This window comes from Triticum aestivum, chromosome 1A (genome assembly GCF_018294505.1).
Source record: "Triticum aestivum cultivar Chinese Spring chromosome 1A, IWGSC CS RefSeq v2.1, whole genome shotgun sequence".
Lineage (NCBI taxonomy): Eukaryota > Viridiplantae > Streptophyta > Magnoliopsida > Poales > Poaceae > Triticum > Triticum aestivum.
In genome coordinates, this window is record NC_057794.1 from 443,005,572 (window position 1) to 443,024,138 (window position 18,567).

The 18,567-nt window shown below is 52.8% G+C and overlaps 1 protein-coding gene across 1 annotated transcript; it reads right to left on the reverse strand.

The window, feature by feature from the left end:
* Positions 1-12,764: 12,764 nt before the first annotated feature.
* LOC123054888 (cyclin-P3-1) lies at positions 12,765-15,190 on the reverse strand. Its single transcript, XM_044478766.1, has 4 exons — positions 15,086-15,190; positions 14,729-14,889; positions 13,461-13,882; positions 12,765-13,358 (listed from the first exon to the last, which is right to left on the reverse strand). The coding sequence occupies exons 3-4, from the start codon at positions 13,865-13,867 to the stop codon at positions 13,046-13,048; spliced, it is 720 nt and encodes a 239-aa protein (XP_044334701.1). The 5' UTR covers positions 13,868-13,882; positions 14,729-14,889; positions 15,086-15,190; the 3' UTR covers positions 12,765-13,045.
* Between the last annotated feature and the right edge of the window lie 3,377 nt (positions 15,191-18,567).

Sequence of the window (18,567 nt, forward strand, 5' to 3'; positions counted from 1 at the left end):
TGACACGTTTTGTTAGTACTAAGTGAAGTTTGAAAAGCTCCCAACTTTTTGCCATGCGTGTGGAATAATGGGACATTGGCACGAGGAATGCAAAACTGGTGAACATGATCAAACAAAATTTGAATGCCCCCTTCATACTTTCTCCAACGAGAGGTAGGGGAGGATGTTGTGGAGAGTGTGCAAATGGAGGAGGCCATGGGGTTGATAATGTCGGAGACAGATCCGACAGATCCCTCAGTAGGGCATGTAGCTAGGCAACTTAGCATGATGGTAACAGGAGGCAAGGTTTACCCAGGTTTGGGCTCTATGGAGGAGATAATACCCTACGTTCTGCTTGTATATATTGCATTGAAGTATGTACAACGTATAGGTAAAGTATCAAGGGATTGTAATGTGTTCTACGACAAGCCCTGCCCCAGCTTATATAGCATACCGGAGATCCTAGGGTTACAGAACTATGTTGGCTACGTCGGTGGAGGCAGAGTCCTCCACGGCTCTGGTATCTCCATATTATACTCCAAGTCTTTTGGAATCTTCATGTACTTCGTCATGGACCGCCCCAAAGTGGCACAAGACGGAACTGACCTAGGGGTCTGCGGCTTGGCCCATCAGGTCGGGAACCGACGCGGTGGAGATCCCTTAGCCGGGACACTCTCAGTAGCACCTGAACTGACCTTCAAGATTGGATGCACCTCGATCGCTCTGATTTGCACGCGTCTTCGATGGCGGGCTTGAAATAGGTTCAATGAAGCATCTCCCGAACAGTGTCTTCATGCATCCGGCCTCCAAATGTTGAGTTGTCCCCGAGGTGATGTGAACCACATCGATCCAGGAAATGTTGATGGAGATGGCGTAGCCATCCGCTTGGCGGGACAAGTTCCTGCATTGTGCAGTCAAAAGTCATCCTGCCCGGCGCTGACGAGCTAGACTGGTCTTATCCATGGGCCCACCTGGCCACATGTTTGCTTTGACCTGACGGACAACATGATGTGCGGGAGTGGACTAGGGGCCCAACCAGGCCACGTCCCATCATTAACGAATGTGCGCCTCAATCCCAGATGGGATTAACAACAATGCCATCGGTTCCCGTGCGCGATTAACGCGATTTTGGGGAAGTGGGAGGGATTTAATGCCACATGGAAAAATTAACCTTCCACGAATTCCTTTTCCCTACTCCCATATAAGGGACGAGGCGATACGGTCTCATTCCTCTCGCCTTCGCCTACAATAAAGATTGTGCTGCAAAGCTTTCGCAACAAGGATGTTGTTGCAATGCTTTGGTAACAAGTGGTGTTACAATGCTTACGCGACAAAGATGGTGTTGCGGTCCTTCTACAACAAAAGTGTTGTTGCAAACAATGACGCGCGTCAAATGATTGATCTAACGGTTGGAGACCGTGTGATCCAATGGTCAGGGACCGGGCCGATAACTCTCAGGTTTCCTCTCAAAACACGATCTAGTAGGATCTGTTGGGTCGAACTCTCCTCCACCGCTCCAGCAGCCAGGTCCGCTTCCGTCCGTACTCCATCTTACTATAATCGGCAAAAGAGGAGGGTATTTTTTTGAAAAGAAAAGAGGGAAAAGAGGAAAACCTAGCAATAGCTAGTCTCTGAATCTCTGATCGATGGCGGCGGCTGGCAATGGACAAACGGCGGCGGCGGTCCCCTACTGCTACCTTTTCTGATGCTTCTGTCGCTGGCGCCTAAACTGCTCGGACAACATCCAGCGCTACGCCCCCGGCATGGACTACCGGCACATCCCGGACCCGGACGGCGCCGACGACCGCCCCTAGTGGGGTCCTCGTCGGCTGCACGTGCGCCGACCAGCACCTCCACAACCTCTGCCTGCACCGCCTCCGCGTGACCTCGTCGGGCCGGGTCATCGGCCACAGCAATGACCTGCTCGAACCCTTCTTCACCGTGCACCCAGACGACAAGGACAACACGGTCTACACAGAGGCCACGGCCACGCTGGCTCCCGGAGGCCGCCGGCTGGACGTTATCTGCATGCACTATCCTCCGCCCCACCTGATGCGTCCCGACAAGCTCGACCTGCCACCAAAAGTGGTAGTCGTTGATCTCGTCAACAAGTCCATGTCCCAACTGGAACCCCTCCCATTTCTGAAAGGGTCATAACACGCCGTCTCGATCCACGGCGAGCTCTGGGCACCGGCCGTATTGACAGAGAGAAGCGTGGACAAGTCCAGTTGGTGCCTCATTGTGCATAGGCTTGACAAAGGGGGCAACGGGTGGGACGAGGTTGCCAGCCATCACTCCCTGGGACAGCTCAAGCCTGTAAGGCCATACATGTTCACCTGGCTCCCGGGCTATGCCGTCATCGACGACAAGTTCATCCTTCTGTCGCTCGTCGACCGCACCTTCTTCTGCTTCAATTGCGCCACCGGCTCCTTGACCCGTGTTGTCGGCGTCCTGGGAATGGGGGTCCCTAGACTTGCCTGCCTGCGGCCTACGGCGTGGCTCAAGCGGGGGCCCATCTTCATCAGCTCAAGCTCAAGACCCTCGCGAGGGGCCAAGCCTCGCAGGGCGGACGGCAAGAAGCTTCCTCAGAGGCAGCCTCATCAGGCAGGCTCGCGAGGAGGCAGAGAGATCAAGGCAGGGGCACCTCGCGAGGAACCCGTGACGCAAGCCATGACGATCGAGACCAGGCGGGCGCCAGGCGGGCGCCGGCTTGCACAGTGTCCTTGTTTCCCCTTTGGTGCAAAGGGGGCAAGCACAGGCCAAGGCATCAGACAAAGGTTACCATTCCGGTGCAACGAGACCAAGACCAGCCGGACGGCAGGACGGAGGTCACCGTGGAGCCCAAGACGGCGTCATCGCTAGTGCTTTTGGCAGCCGAAGACCACCTTTGGTCAGGATAACTTGTACTAGATGTTCCCCTTCGAAATGGCCAATTGATGGCGCCCTTCCCGCTCATTATTTGGGGAGAGGCCCAGGGCCTCTATAAATAGAGCTAGCCACCACAGAGTAGAGAGATGGGGACACCCCAAGAACATCGAGAGATCTGGTAGAACCCTAGCAGAGATAGAGAGAGAGGCGATGAACTCACCCTAGCAGTTCATCGCACCAGCTCAAGAACACCTCTCGCGAGGCTGCTCTTCCCTTGTACTGTCCATCATCAGCCCCAGAGGCAATTCACCACACCACACACTGGAGTATGGTATTACACCACAACGGTGGCCCGAACCAGTATAAACCCCATGTCTCTTGTGTTGTTCATCATTTTCATCTTAGTTCGCACGAGAGGATCAGACGTAGGTCGGTAGGGGAGAGATCTCCGCGCGCACCCCAGTGTTCGAACCTCAAGGGTCTGCCGGAACCCGAAACCCGACATTCGGCGCGCCAGGTAGGGGTGCGCCGGAATCTTCCTTCCGCTGTTCGTGTGTGATCTTCCGTCGTGTCCATGGTTGACGCTCGTCGGGCTCACGCCGAGCGCCGGGCTGCTCACGCTGCTCGCGTCTCCTAGACGGCGCCCGTCGGCGGCCCCCCTCGTCGTTCCTCGTCGCCCGCCGCCAACGCCGCCACCGGCCCGGCGGGGAAGGAGCAGCAGGCCTCGTCCCAGCACCCCTCGATGCGGCGGGATGGCCGCACCGCCACCACGTCGCTGACTCCAGCTGGCTCGTCGTCCCACGCCCGTCGCGCACCCATGGATGTGCACGCCTCACTGCTCTTGGTGCGGGAGCTCCTGCACTATCGCCCCGTCGACGACCTCCACGAGGACTGGCTCACCCGCATCACTGAGCTCGTCAGTGCCGCAGGGGGCTCCCCCTTGCGGTCCCTCTCGCTGTCTCGCCCTCCGTCCCGTGCAGGGGGCGAGGATCAGGAGGCGCCTCCGCCGCCTCCTTCCCAAGAAGGTGCCTTGGCTCCTAGGCGCGCAGCCCCAGGGCGAGACCCGCCACATCTGGCGCCTGCGCAGCAAGGAGGGAGCTGCCAGGAGATCCCACGTCCCCGAGAAGGTGCTCGCGCGCTCCCAGCGCCGGCGCGCCAAGATCGCGCCCCAGTGCCTCCACAACAAAACCCCACGCTGCTCCCAGTGGCAGCGCGTGGTGACCGGCAAGAATGAGTCCAGCACCAGCAAGGGGCGCCGGTGGCCACGGCGGGCTGCCTCGCCTTCACGCCCGAGCTGCGCGGCGTCACATGGCCAGGCAAGTTCGAGCCTGATCTGCCTCCACGGTACGACGACACCGCCGACCCCACGGAGTTCCTGCAGCTGTACGAGCTAGGCATCGTAGCCGCCAACGGAGACGAGAAGGTCATGGCGAATTGGTTCCCCATGGCGCTCAAGGACGGGGCCCGCACCTGGCTCCTGAACCTGGCGCCCGGCACGATCTCCTTCTGGAGCGAGATGCGCACCCGCTTCATCACCAACTTCCAGGGCACTCGCGACCGGCCCCCGGCCGTGAGCGACCTGCGCCGCATCAAGCAACAGCCAGGAGAAACCCTGCAGAAGTATATCCAACGCTTCAACTACGCTCGCCTCAAGATCCGCAAGGTGACTGAAGAAGCCATCATCTCAGCCTTCTCCGACGGCGTGCGCGACATCAAGATGAAGGAAGAGCTAGCAATCCATGAAGACCTGTGCACATCCCTGGAGCTGTTCAACTTGGCGACCAAGTGCGCCAGGGCTGAGGAAGGGCGTCTCTCCCTCCTCGAGCTCCCGGCAGCCGACCTAGAAGAAAAGAAGCTCAAGGCCAAGGACGTGAAGCGCAAGGGGGCTGCCGTGCTAGCAGCAGAACCGGACACCAAGCAAGGCAGGGATCAGCCTGAGTCATCTAAGGGCGGACGGTACTGCGTGTACCACGACCTCCACACCCACAACACCAATGAATGTGAAGAACTCAGAGCTGTGCGAGATGGGCGAATCGGCCGACGCCCAGAGCGCAACGACAGGGGCTATGGCCGAGGAGGAGGAAGAGGCGATGGACGATGGGAAGACCGTGGCCTTTGCCAGGGATGGCGTGACCGCCCTTGCGAGGACCACTGGCAGGACCAGTCTCGCGAGGGAGGCTGGAGGGACCAGCCTCGTGAGGACCGCCCCCACGGCAACGCAGGCCTCCCTCCTCTGCCGCCTCCACCGAGGAGGAACGAAGACCAACACCAAGACGATGGGGATGGGGGCTTCCAAGAGCCGCGTGCAATTGCTTGCATCCTGGGCGGCACCTAGGCCCCAGCCTCACAACGCATCCTCAAGCAGTTTGCTCGCGAGGTGAATGCAGTCCTTCCTAAGCTTGAGGTCACGCGCCCTCTCAGGTGGTTTTCATGCGCGATCACATTCAGTTCCGCAGACCAGCTCAAGTGTGCGGCAACGGCCGGAGTCCTCCCGATGCTTTGCTCCCTATTCATCAGCAACATGCACGTCACCAGGACCCTCATCGATGGCGGAGCAGGACTCAACGTCCTGTCCGTCGAGACGTTCGACAATCTTCAAGTGCCATACGACCAGCTTCAGCCGACCAAGCCTTTCTCAGGAGTCACCGATGGTTCCACTGTTCCAATTGGGCAGGTTCGCCTTCCGGTCACCTTCGGGCAACGCAACAACTACCGCACCGAGCTCATCGACTTCGACATCGATCACATCCGCCTGCCGTACAACGCCATCCTCGGGTACCCAGCCCTAGCCAAGTTTATGGCAGTGACTCACCATGGTTACAATGTCCTCAAGATGCCAGGAAGCGGTGGAGTCATCACCGTACCCTATGAAGAAAGGGACGCAGTGTGCTCGCTCGAGCAATCGAAGACCCAGATCGCAGGAGCAGGAGGCCTCCCGGGGCGACCCTCAAGAAGAAGACCTCACCTGGCCAGAGCCACAAGGGAGTAGGCACCTTCGGAGGTATTGCGTCAGGATTCACGCCCGACCAGGGAGCGCCGCCCTCTCGTGCATAGGAAGGCGTGCCTGGCGCCCTCCTCAGGCAGGGCTCGGGGGCTCTCTCTTGGAGAGCCACCGACCTTGCCAAGGTCGCGGGGGAGGCGCTCGGGCACCACTTGGAGGGGTGCTTTCAGGCACGCTTCCCTTAGAAAGGTACAAGTCAAAGGAGACAAAACCCTCAGGAGTTCATCGCAAGGAACACCCAAGAGCTATAAGAGTCTAGAGTCATGTGCAGCAGCCGCCGCTTGCCTACCTTGGCCCCACATCCAGGCGAGGATGGAGAACTGCGCGTCTGCGTCGACGTACCAGGGCTCAACCGAGCTGCGTCCTAGGAGCGCCTATGGCCTTCGGCCGTAGGGCGCTGCGTGGGACCACCCCACAGCTACGTTTGCATGCCCTTCAGCCTGTCGAGTGCGGTCGCCGCACATCAGCGCCTGTTGAGGAGCATTCTGGAGGCTCGGGAGGTCAGGCATCGCGCGGTCCTGGCGGAGGTGGCCATGGTCCCCGAAGACCTGCACGTGCCACTAGAGCCTCCCGAGGCCCCCAGGCCTGGGGGCTCATGAGGGCCGACATCTTCACCGCGCATCTTTCACTTCCTCAGCATCACTTCATCTTCAACAGCACCAGGTGACATCTTTCAGAGTTCTACTTTCAGCTGGGAGCACCCATAGGGCTGCACCATTCCCAGGCCGCGTGGGTCCATCCCCGCGGCATGTATCCATTTTGTTTATGCTCTTTATTTACCTTATTGGGGGCGCCCCTCGGGCTGCATCATCCCCACACCGCTCGGGCCCGACCCAGCGGCGGTTGCTTTTACCTGCGCTTGCTTGAAATTGGATTCCTCCTATGTGCTTAACATACCTGACCTAATCACCTGCTCGATCGATGCCTATTTGAAGAGCCGCTCGCTCTGGCACGGCGCGTGCGCACGGGTCCGTCCCTGCAGCGTTGATAAACCTGAGTGGTCGAGCTCTGGCCGCGGTAGCCCCGCACGGCGCCACCTCACCAGGCCCTCAGTGCCCTGACCGCTCCCTCGAAGTGACCATAGGTTGGCCGGCGACCGTAACGACAGGCCTTATTTCTCCTCATGATTGGTGTGCAGGACCTACTCCAGGAGCAACATTGGGGGCATCGTGAGCTCTCTATCCCTCTCTTCGGCATGGACCGCTTGCACATTAAAAGGAGGGTACCTGAGCATCGCGACTCATGGGCTCCTACTCGCTCTCCAGCCCTCACCCCCTGGCCTTGACCCACGGCATCGCGACCTGTCATACCAGCGGTGGCTGAGCTTGCTCGAGGGCCGGGACCTGAGGACGTAGAGCGATAAGGAAAGCGCGGGGGAGTGGGAGGAAGCTCGCGAGGGCCTAACCCAGCAGTGCCTCGACCACCGCCTCTCGGGCCAGGCGCCTCTCCGAAGAACTACATCAGACACACAAGATAAGTCGCGCTGTCACAAAAACTAGACCAACGCAACGCTAAATCCCCGCCTAGTGCAACTCTGTCACGGTGACGCTACCTTCCTTTCTCGCCCAACAAGGATTGCTTGAGCGCTAAAGGGGACCTCTTGAGCATCGCGACTCGGGGGCTCTTAGCGGACCTCGGGCCGCTCACCTCCTGGCCTTGACCACGGCATCGCGACCTGGCATACCAGTGACTGCTGAAGTTTGCCTAGGGACTGGGACCTGCTAGCGTAGAGCGCCAAGTCCTCGTGAGGATAGAAAGGGGGAGCTTAGTCGGAACAGAACGGACACCTCACGCTAATTCATATTAAGGATATAGTAATTACAAAAGCACGGCAGACGCCTTACATACCCCCGCGGGGTGTTGCTTTAATTCCTTGCAAGGAACAAAGGTGCTAACCCTAAGGAACGCTACTTGCTAGCACCTCCCCAGGCGACGCCATCATCAACAATGGGCTGCCCAGCGTCGGGCGCCAACCCCATCCAGATCAGTGGCGTCGGCGGCCCGAGGCAGCTGCCTCACTCCGAGCGCGACGCGAGCTCGGAGGCTCGTAGCTGTCGTCGCTCGTCTCCGGGGTCGCAAGGAGTTCGGCGGAGCCGCTGAAGCCCGCAGTCCCTCCGCTGCTGCCTGAGGAGCTGCAGGAGGACCAACGGGCGGGGCTGGTCCTCGCTAGTTCATCACCACTGTTGCTTCCCTTAGGGCAGCATTCCAGCCGGCGTCCTTCTGCATCAAAGACCTTGAAGAACATCAAAGAGGCGCCGTCGTATTCAAGATGGATCACCAAGGCGCCGTCCGCGCGACAGACCCGGGCAATCTCACCCCAGCCCCGGGTCATGAAGACCTTGCCCGGAGCGACGACCGCGACCTCCGCTCCGGTTGCAGGGGTGCCACAGTCAGCGTGCTGCAGCCAGAGCTCCAGGGCCCCGCTCGGCGGCATCTCGAAGGCGAAGGAGGGAGGAAGGCGGATCCACGAAGTTGGAGGCATGGCGGCGTGAAGCACAAGCTCACGAGAGGAGCGCTCCGCGTGGACTCCAGGGGGGACGACGTGCACCACTGTGACTCGCCGGCGTCGGCGGCGACGTTGTCGGTGTTGCTCGGCGCCCTCCCCCCTGGGGCCTATGACGCGGGCGTGCAAGGGCAGCGGAAACCCAGGCGGCGGCCGCTCGTATCACAGCCTCGACACCACCTGCCAGGCGCCTTCATCCCGGTGAAAAATGATTGGCCGCTTCTTCGGCGGGAGGGGGTCAGGACCCTCTTTGGGGGCCTTTCCCTTCTCCTCACCTGAAAACCGGCGGATCGGTGCCATTGGCGCAAGAGGAAGCAAGGATAAGGAAGAAGAAGAGGAGGAGTGACGGAAAGGGGTGAACCGGCGAAGCTCATGCGGCCCCGTACTTATAGCCGGGGAAGGCCAACCGCCGAGCACCATGACCTCGGGTAATCATGACCCATATCTTTGCATGCAGGGACTTATCAAGTCATGCAGTTGCCAAGGCGTCGTGGGAAGTGCAGACGCCCACGCCCACGCCCAATCAATCACCACGCGGCACCCAAGGCCGCAGGCTGTTAGGGCCCGCGGCGCTTCATGCTTGCCCCTTCGCTTCTCTGCTAAGCCAAGCCCGCGCACGCCTTGGGCCTGGGGGCTACTGTCGGTGTTCTGGGAACGGAGGTCCCGAGACTTGCCTGCATGCGGCCTGCGGCGTGGCTCAAGCGGCGGCCCAGCGCGGCCCATCTTCATTAGCTCAAGCTCAAGACCCTCGCGAGGGGCCAAGCCTCGCGGGGCGGACGACAGAACGCTTCCATAGAGGCAGCCTCATCAGGCAGGCTCGCGAGGAGGCGGAGAGATCAAGGCAGGGGCACCTCGCGAGGAACCCGTGACGCAAGCCATGACGATCGAGACCAGGCGGGCGCCGGCCTGCGCAGTGTCCTTGTTTCCCCTTTGATGCAAAGGGGGCAAGCACATGCCAAGGCATCAGGCAAAGGTTATCATTCCGGTGCAACGAGACCAAGACCAGCCGGACGGCAGGACGGAGGTCACCGTGGAGCCCAAGACGGCGTCATCGACAGTGCTTTTGGCAGCCGAAGACCACCTTTGATCAGGATAACTTGTACTAGATGTTCCCCTTCGAAATGGCCAATTGTTGGCGCCCTTCCTGCTCATTATTTGGGGAGAGGCCCAGGGCCTCTATAAATAAAGCTAGCCACCACAGAGTAGGGAGATGGAGACACCCCAAGAACATCGAGAGATCTGGTAGAACCCTAGCAGAGATAGAGAGAGAGGCGATGAACTCACCCTAGCAGTTCATTACACCAGCTCAAGAACACCTCTCGCGAGGCTGTTCTTCCCTTGTACTGTCCATCATCAGCCCCAGAGGCAATCCACCACACCACACACTAGAGTAGAGTATTACACCACAACGGTGGTCCGAACCAGTATAAACCCCGTGTCTCTTGTGTTATTCATCATTTTCATCTTAGTTCGCACGAGAGGATCATACGTAGATCGGTAGGGAAGAGATCTCCGCGCGCACCTCAGTGTTCGAACCTCAAAGGTCTGCCGGAACCCGAAACCCGACACGTGTGCGCACTACCGGCAAGGCCTCCGATTATGAATGCATCTCTGGCAGGGCAGTGCATGTCTAGGAGGAAGGTGCAATCTTTTTCATCAATGGCACCACTCTGTTTGCCTACAAGTACTCGCCGGAGGAGGAGGAGGACGCGCCGCTCGAGCCGCCGGCGATGGTCGACATGCTGTGGCCGTACTACGAAGAAGGGCGTGGCTTCGTCGTCCAGCTCGCGGGCCGGATGCTGTGCGCGGTGTGGATCAACATGTACGAGGCGTGCAGCTGCGCAGCGCGGCATGCGATGATCACCACGTTCCGCGTCCGGAACGCAGCCGGGCCAGACGGTGAAGGCAGCCCTGCCCACAGCATCGAGGTCTTGCACTCCACATGCCGCAGGGTGGACATGCTCAGAGAAAAATCATATCAATAGAATCACTATGACACTTTTGCCACTTTGCAGTAAGTGTGCCTGCCTTTTATTTAAGTTCTAACAAGTTGGTTTCTGCTTAAACAACAGTTGGAATTGGGGCTTCGAGTTGTTCTTGATTGAATTACTACTTTAGTGGACATCATTTGATGAATACTTTACTGCAAGAAAATTATCAAGAAGTTGCTGTGCTGTCATTTATTTGATTTTGTATGTATATTTTCATTGGTGAACCAGGGCATATGCTGACGATGCATACAAGGTGGATGATACCTCACTGCCTGCAATGTTGGGAGGGTTCACCCACCCTGTTGAAGATTCCCAAGAACTTCTTAAATGCTGCAGGTTCGATTTTCTCGTCTTCAGTTAGTTCAAGTACAACTTTCTGATCATGTCTTGGGTGATGCTATAACAATTAGTTACTGGAAACAACTTTTCTTGAATTAGTTACTGGGCTTTTGCTACTCGATCTGGGAGCATTTACCTCACTTGTGCTTTAACAATTGCAATTTCCGCCTGTAGGAATTATTTGAAACGAAAAGGCGAACTGGTTTGGACCGCGGACAGTCTTGTGGACTGCAAAGTGGTGACCAAATGTGATGTGTATTTTGTATGCCAGGTTGATCAGCAATCTGTGTTATATCAAATATCTACTTCTGGAGGAAAGTTGAGGTGCGATGCAAGTGTGCTAGAACCACAGTTGTGTCTAGACACAATCAGAGATGGAGGTGTCAGTGTAGATTTCCCTGCAACCTGGCATTTTGTACATGACGGATCCCAGTTGTTTGTCATCCCTTCTTTTCCAGACCATAGTAAGTACAAGGTTCATCTGAACAGCATGACCTACGAGCAACTTGAGATCAAACAGCATGATAAACAACTTGAAAGAAAACAACATGTTCTATTCCAGCGTGAGAGCAAACAGCGCGATATCTATTTTTCGGCCGTCTTCCGAGCCGGTGAAGACATTGTCGCCCTCGGCGAGAAGTTGGTGGCTCTCTATACTCTTGATAAGCAGACTTTACAGTGGGACCGCCACCGAACATCGGGGGATTTGGATTTGGGGCAAGGGATTAAGGTTTCTGGATTCGTAGACATAGGCGACGGCAAATTTCTGATCTCCGATTTCGACACGGAGAGGTGTTTCTTGTGTGACTTGAGGCATGGTCAGTGGTTTGTTGTAGAACCGCCAATTATGAGCAGGTGGCTCGGCGAAATCGGTTTGCTGAACGGGCGATGCATATTTGCGGAAGGTTTCGTATATGCCTGCTGGGACGAAGGCCTCGAGGCCTATGAGTTGTCTCAAGATGATGGAGAGTTTATCCTTGGTGCTCCCATCGTGCTGGAGTTTCCCTGGCAGAAGTTCTCCGACAGAAGGTTTATGAGCCTTGAGTGCATTGGTAAGGAGGACAGCAGCATCTCTGGTGGTGGCATTGTCTTCTGCGTGATCCAAGGGTATTTTACCGCGGATCCTTTTACTGATAGCCATTCCCTGACTGCCACCACCGTGATCGTGGAGCGTGAAGATGCACCTGAGGGAAAAAACGGCCCGTCAGAGTCAAGCATGTTGATGTTGCTGTTTCATCTGTCCGTCATGAGGAGCCCATCTTGACAAACTACGCTTTTGCTTTATAAGCATTTTGATTTGATCCAACTCGATCTACTACTGTGCTTAGTCTTTCTCCTGCATAATGAATAGTAATAAATATGCATGTGTACTACTATCACGTTATTTGTTTTGAGCAAATTCTATCACATTATTTGTATTGTCTTATCTTTCTACTCTGGTGACAAGTTCTTCTTTGATTCATAGGAGAAGTGGAGGAAAAATCGTAGGAATATGAATTTTCCTTTCCTTGCACTGAAATTGTAGTACAGTCCCCTCTCGATTAATATGGATTGGAGGGAGTATAATTTTACAATCCCCTTGTGACTAGAATTGTGGCTTTCTTTACGACTGCCCAGATATCAACTCTGGTAGTCTAATTAAGGGATAACGTTTGAGGACTGCCCAGATAACACATGCAGAAATTTAAAGCTGAATATCAGACAGAGAAACACCAGTATGGATGGTTTCTCCCCCCTCATAAAACTAATTGCTTATGTTACTTATATACAGATAACAAAACTAGAGTAGCGTCCGTAGGGGTGTTGACGCTGCAGGTTACGCTACATCACTCAAATATTCTGACTCGAATGTGCATCTGCTCTGTTTTCATGCTTTGGCGATGTCACTCATAGTCATAGTCTCGTGTTCAGGAAAGTAATTCGTTTTATAAATTCCTTGTTGCAACAATGCCAGTGTAAATCATCACAGATCCTGTTATGCGACTGAAACAGAATCATAAGAAGCACAGAGGAAGCAGGCCATTCGCAGATCTTGGAAAAGCCAGATTCATCTTGCCAACAGGTTACTTGGCAACAGATCAGGTTAAACCTTTTCTTAAAATAAATAAATAATAGATCCAGTTAAACCACGGCATTGGATATCACAGGACTGAGTAATGTTCAGGCCGGTTGTTTCCCAACTAGATTGTGAACATTTTAAACAAAGTGGGTTGCAAGAATTACAGTGTTACAGAAGTAAAACATAATTGAATCCCTACTAATCAAACACCCCCAGAACAACTTAATGCTCAAATGTCAGATCTAAAAGAATTATCAGTAATCAGGTCACATGCTTTGCAAAACTTTAGGCCATAAATAGATTGGTCAGCTGCATCCTTGGAGAGCCTGACTGCTGTAGCTTTGGCGAACAAGCTTGCTCTGGCAAAATTCGTCGGCGCTACCACTGCTGCTATAGCCCAAATCTTTAGATCCTTTGACACTGACACAATGAACCTGAACAGGCAGTCTCTCTGGTGACACCGGTGCATGTTTCTCCAGCTGCAAGCAGTAGCTCCCGAATGTCCCTAGGTTCACTTTCAGCCTGAAGTCCAGATTAAACAACAAATCCAGTTCAAGCCGATTCATCTCGATTGTGCTGATTCCTCCCACTCTGGCATAGAATGCATTGTTGAAAAACCTGCACGACATGCATTGAGAAAGTTACTGGGAAACCTGTGCATGTTTGTGATATACAAAGAAAGAAATACAGCTGAATTGCAGTTGCATTGGGTACACTTACGCATCATCTGTGAATTTGGCAGCAACCACCACACTTGTAATTAGCAAGCGATGAACGCTGAAGAGCGTCATGTACACATTTGGCTGCTGTAGATATCTCTCCATGTAGACAAGTGCCAACACAAAGCAAGATGGACTGCACTCGGCATATTTGAAAATGCGTTCTGCATAGAGCTGTATACTGAGATCTGGCACCTTCTGGCCATGAAAAATAGTGGTCGACTCCTTTATTCCATTAGAACCCAGTAATTCTTCATTCTTCTGAACTGATCGGCCCAGATATGTGGCAAGAAGCGACAGGACCTTAGGAAACTTGGTACTTCCTTTCTTTGACTGTGATACTGTCAAACCCAATGTCAGGTAGCTCTCCAGATGCTTGTCACTGGCATCAATTTTAGATGACTCCATGGGCAGACATAAGTACTGTATAAAAGATAAAGCAGTTGTTAGTGAAAAATAAATGGGCACAGCAGATAGTAGATACTTTGAAGGTTGGGCAAAAGAAAGTTGATCCTAGTTCAATCTGGAGGTATTTTCCCAGGCTGTAACAGCATTGCACAAACTCATAGCTGCGTCGATCTGCGTATAAAATGCGGAGCCGAGCCACGATTCCGTTGTTTGGTACCTCCACACTGAACTTTAAATTTAGCTCGCTCATCGCGCAGCATACTAATCGGAATACAGTTTCCGTCTTGGCAAGGAATGCACCAAAACACACACACACACAAGAATTTAACAAGCATCAGCATGAATCTAGTTCATTCCCGTTTCCCTTTCAGAAGATGAAGATAGGCAACAAACAAAGTAGTAGCTGGGTGTTGCTCCCTTTTGGGCCACCCAGAGGGTTATTCCTCTTCTATTTCTGGTAGTATTTCGCCTGATTTATAAAGGGAAATCCTAAACCCTCAACCAAAAGGAGGGGATAAACAACCATAAAAGAGGTGGCAAGAAACACTCCTTCCTGATGCAGCCGCACCCAAATCCACTGCCCCCGCCCAAAGTAGCCGGCACACCGCCCCATCGGACCACGCGGGCATGCAGATTTCCGCCTCCCCGACCCTCCTGCGCTCCTTCGGGACCAACCCTAGCTCGCTCGAAAGAGATGAGCACAAGAAAGGCACAGCAGATTGGGTGGGAATCCCATCTAGTAGACCCAAATGCCGCAAGGAGATAGTACGCAGGTAGGTAGGATAGCATTATGCTGTGCAACTTGAGATCTAGGAGTACCAGCCAACAACCCGCACGGGAGGGAGGGAGGGAGAGACTTACAGCTTTGCTCTAGGCTTGAGCTCCAGGGAAGGGCAGGAGGCCTTCTTCTTCTTCAGGGTTGAACTCGAGCTCTCCCCACGGCCGCCCCTCCTCCGTCCGTCTCTCCTCGCCTTTTCGGATGGAACGGCAGCAGCAAAGCTAGCCGCTTCTTTGGATGCTGCCTGGGAGGGAGAGCGAGAGCGAGAGATGTGTCATGTGCTTTATTATATTGTAATTGTAATAAATCACGAAGGGGATGTGAGACATGTCATTATCTGCTGACAGGTGTGGCTCTTGTTTGTCTTCAAAGGCCAACTTACCATCGATCTTGTTTGCTTAATAATTAATAAAGTAATTAAATGCCAAACTAGCACGTACCTATGCGAAGAGGAAAAGGCCCAGAGAGAATAACGCTATTTGTCGTCGTCGTCTCAACCGGCGTGGTTTATCGAGTATTTTAGGAGGGTGGAGATAGAGAGGATGGGCCCTGATACAGCGGCCAAGACCAGTAGCAGCAGGAATAGGAGGAGACCGATGCGTCCTCCACTTCATTCACGTTAACCAAGCTTGGCGCCTAGTCGGAAACATTATCCAAAGCTGAGCCGTGCTGGAGGCTGACAACGCAATGCACGGGTTTATCGCTAATTCGTTTCGGTTGGTGAACTAAGAGCAACTTTTAAAGTGTGCCTACTTTATTACTTTCTCTGCCTCAAAATAAGCGTCTAAACGTTTGCACAATACAAAATTGAGTACAAAGTTAGGACACTTATTTTGGGACGGATTGGGTATTATTTTATTTTATTTGAAGGTTGTAGAGGCAACTTAGGTTGTTAATCCGGAAAAAAAGAACTTATAAATTGTTAAAAAAGAATAGAGCGGAGGGATCTGTCGGGCCTTAAACATGAGGCCCTTATAAGTTTAAAAAATAAAAGGTTGCGGTGACGCTTACATACAAAACATGACGCAAATAGATGCATACAAAACATGCTCGGTTTTTTCTGCGTGCTCATTCCGATATATGATGCAATCGATGATGCATGCGTGATATCTAATTCTGGCAGATCAAGATGGCACACGATTTTCTTTGCCTCCTCGACACTAGTAGGACACAGGCTTCACGCGGGAAAAACCTTTTTTAGATATTTCAGAAGCTCATCCAGGTTTGCATCCGTCCATTTGTTTTTTTGTCTTCGTCTTTAGAAGTTCTAGCATGAAACTTAAGCGGGTCACCTCAGGATCGTAACCACATACAAAGGAGTCATCGAGTCTACCTTCAGTTGTGCCAGTTTGGCCTCCTCTCTAGAAGCAGCTCTGTCGCTAGTCGTCTTCTTGCGAAGCAGGTCTCGAACATGCGGGTCCCGCATGGCTGAACTTAGTAGCGAAGAAGATGGCGACGTGTCCGCGTCTTCTCCTCCTTGTACTGCCTCTTCGCCATCGCCATTTCCGAGGCCGTCTTCTTCTTGGGGCCCATAATCGGTCATATCTTCGTCTAGCCCCATGTCGTTATTTCCTCCCCCGTCGACGTCATCATCATCATCATCTTCACTTATCCACCGAGTATGACCATCCATGAAACCATGCATGAGCAGGTGCGCCTTGAATTTACCACCCTTAAAGGGGTCGAGCCTGACTCCTCCTTTGCATTTTCGACACGGACATACAACATCCTTCGGTGTTTTTTCATACATCGTCCACCGCGGATTGCCAGTATCTTTCCACCATTCTTCCATTGACCTTCATGATCACCTGCGCGGAGCAAAATATTATAACCACGTATGCATGCATGGATCAAATTCATACAAAAATTCAGCATGGCCTTCCCTAAACATAGGACATATTGAGTTTGCCCGAAGTTCGCCGAAATGGAATTGAATCAACATTTCGGCAAAACATAGGAAACTCATGTCACCCACATTTCAACAAATACACAATGTAGGCAACTCACATGCCACACACAATTCAGTATATTCTCATATCACACATATATAGTTTCGGTCCTATCGCACACACACTTTTTTTGCTCACCTATGTGTCGAGAGGGATATTGAGCACCTTCTTAATTAGTTAGTAGCTCTAGATAGTGAGGTACCTACATATAGCTCTAACTAGCTAGGGGGAGAGAGAGAGCTAGTGGAGATGGTTGGATGGCAAAGAAAGAGAGATGGAGGAGGGAGGCCATTAATTAATGGAGGTGGATGGAGGGGCAAAGAAAGAAAGAGGGAGGAGGGAGGGCATTAATGGAGGGGGTGGAGGGGCAAAGAAGAGGGGGAGGAGGGGGAGCATTGAAAGGAACACGCAAGTGCAAGAGGAGGGGGAGAAAGGAAAGGGGAGGAAGAAGAGGGGGAAGGTGGTAGGTATTTTGGCTGGCGACCATGGCAGTAGCACTGGCTACCAATGCGCGCTACAGGTATGATCGTCAGCCAAAATATCTACTGGTAAAGTTCTACTACCTATAGCGTTGGGAGGGAAAACACGCTACTGGTAAAAGTTTACACACAGAAGAAATAACAGTAGCGCGTTTATGGGAACAAGCGCTATAGACCTGGATTTAACAGTAGCGCTAGGTAGACGACTGGCGCTGCTAATATTTTTTGACCTGGTGGTGTGGTGTGGCACACTTACCAGTAATGTGCCCTAGAGAAATCAGCGTTGTTGCTGAGCCATACCACTAGCGTGCTTTGTACCCAGCGCTACTGGTAATTACCAGTAGCATGGGGCCCCAAACAAACGCTACTGGTAAACTTTTATGTATAAACATTTTCCTAGTAGTGTGCTACCTCTTGAGCACTGCGTTGGTTTTCCCTTGAAGAGGAAAGGGTGGTGCAGTAAAGCAGCGTAAGTATTTCCCTCAGTTTTTGAGAACCAAGGTATCAATCCAGTAGGAGACCACGCGCGAGTCACCTCGTACCTACACAAACAAATAAGAACCTCGCATCCAACGCGGCAAAGGGGTTGTCAATCCCTTCACGGCCACTTGCAAGAGTGAGATTTGATAGAGATGATAATAATAAGATAAATATTTTTGGTATTTTTATGATATAGATTGAAAGTAAAGATTGCAAAATAAAATAGATTGGGAACTTGTATGATGGAAAATAGACCCGGGGGTCATAGGTTTCACTAGTGGCTTCTCTGAAGATAGCATAAGTATTACGGTGGGTGAACAAATTACTGTCGAGCAATTGATAAAAAAGCGAATAATTATGAGAATATCTAGGTATGATCATGTATATAGGCATCACGTCCGTGACAAGTAGACCGACTCCTGCCTGCATCTACTATTATTACTCCACACATCGCCCGCTATCCAGCATGCATCTAGAGTATTAAGTTCATAAGAACAGAGTAACGCCTTAAGCAAGATGACATGATGTAGATGGATAAACTCATGCAATATGATGTAAACTCCATCTTTTTATCCTCGATGGCAACAATACAATACGTGGTGTTTCCCTTTCTGTCATTGGGATCGAGCACCGCAAGATTGAACCCAAAGCTAAGCACTTCTCCCATTGCAAGAAAGATCAATCTAGTAGGCCAAACCAAACTGATAATTCGAAGAGACTTGCAAAGATAAATCAATCATACGTAAAAGAATTCAGAGAAGATTCAAATATTGTTCATAGATAATCCGGATCATAAACCCACAATTCATCGGATCTCGGCAAACACACCGCAAAAGAAGATTACATAGAATAGATCTCCAAGAGAATCGAGGAGAACTTTGTATTGAGATCCAAAGAGAGATAAGAAGCCATCTAGCTACTAGCTATGGACCCGAAGGTCTGAAGTAAACTACTCACACATCATCGGAGGGGCCATGGAGTTGATGTAAAGGCCCTCCGTGATCAATGCCCCCT